The sequence below is a fragment of the Chrysochloris asiatica genome, unplaced genomic scaffold, assembly GCF_000296735.1.
Source record: "Chrysochloris asiatica unplaced genomic scaffold, ChrAsi1.0 scaffold00040, whole genome shotgun sequence".
NCBI classification, from domain to species: Eukaryota; Metazoa; Chordata; class Mammalia; order Afrosoricida; family Chrysochloridae; genus Chrysochloris; species Chrysochloris asiatica.
The window spans coordinates 11,453,236-11,454,643 of NW_006408558.1; the positions used below are offsets into that span (position 1 = coordinate 11,453,236).

Here is a 1,408-nt window from a genome sequence, read left to right on the forward strand (position 1 = left end):
CCAGCATAACCCCGACCTCTCCCCTGGTGACCACCAGCTCCATATTGTCTACAACCAACACACAAGGAAAGTCCACCGTGTGTGAGCCCCGCTGCACCTGGACGGACTGGTTTGATGAGAGCTACCCCATGCCTGGGCTCTCTGGAGGGGACTTTGAGACCTATGACAACATCCGGGCAGCCGGCAATGCCTTCTGCCAGGTCCCGGTGGACATCCAATGTCGCTCTGAGCTGCAGCCAGACACACCTCTGCGGGAACTGGACCAGGTGGTACAGTGTAACGTCAGCTTTGGGCTGATCTGTAGGAACAGGGAGCAGACTGGCAGGTTCCAAATCTGCCACAATTACCATGTCCGTGTGCTGTGCTGTGATTACACTCAGTGCCCGAGCACCCCAGCCCCCACTAGGCCATTTGGCTTAGAGACCAGCTCCAGCCCCACATCCACACCACCCTTCAGTTCTACAACCCTGCCCTTGTCGTCCATTAGCCCCTCGGCTGCCAGGACAACCGCCACCTCAGTTCCCACCAGGTGCCAGCCTGCCTGCCGCTGGACAGACTGGCTAGACAGCGACCAACCGCAGCCTGGCCGCTATGGGGGTGACATTGAGACCTACTACCACATTATGGATGCGGGCGAGCGGCTGTGTGACAGGCCTGCGGCCATTGAGTGTGAAGCCAAGCTGTACCCAGGGGTGTCGCTGGGGGCTCTAGGCCAGGTGGTCCTGTGTAGTGTCCAGTTTGGGCTCATCTGCCGGAACCACAAGCAAACACAAGCCCAGACCTGCCTCAACTACCATGTGCGTGTATATTGTTGTGATGACTACAGCCATTGTGGGACCACAAAGGGCCCCATGTCCACCCGCGCATCCACTCACACCCCGGAAACTCTCATGTCTACCTCCAAAATATCAACATCTGTCCACACCCCCACCTCCAGCACAGCAGTCCCCACCCCCACCTCCAACACTCTAACACAAGTCCCCCAAACCAGCACCCCCACCTCCAGCAAACCCACGGCTCATGCTCTCAGGTCATCCGGGGTCCCCTCAACTTCGGCCACCACACACACGCCTCACATCTCACCCAGCACTGCTGAAGTGGTCACTATCCAGACATCATCTCAGCCCACGCCCAGATCCCCCACAACCGCAGCCAAGTCACCCTCATCCAGTTTGGCCTCCACACCCGTCCTGACCACCACACCCCTGGTCCCCACCCTGGGCTCCAGGCCCACCTCAGGGAGAACCATCTCCTCTGAATTCCCAACACGAAGTCCTACCGTCACCACCATGGTCACATCGACTGGAACCGTGTGTGAGCCCCGCTGCACCTGGACGGACTGGTTTGATGAGAGCTACCCCGTGCCTGGGCTCTCTGGAGGGGACTTTGAGACCTATGACAACATCCG

General features: G+C 59.2%; 1 protein-coding gene across 1 annotated transcript in view; it reads left to right on the top strand.

Annotated features, from left to right (window-relative positions):
- Positions 1–1,408, top strand: part of MUC5B (mucin 5B, oligomeric mucus/gel-forming) — a 48,957-nt gene that overhangs the window by 24,919 nt on the left and 22,630 nt on the right. The window contains exon 37 of the mRNA XM_006861019.1: positions 38–1,408. Coding sequence (XP_006861081.1) covers positions 38–1,408 — 1,371 coding nt within the window. The remainder of the gene's footprint in view (positions 1–37) is intronic.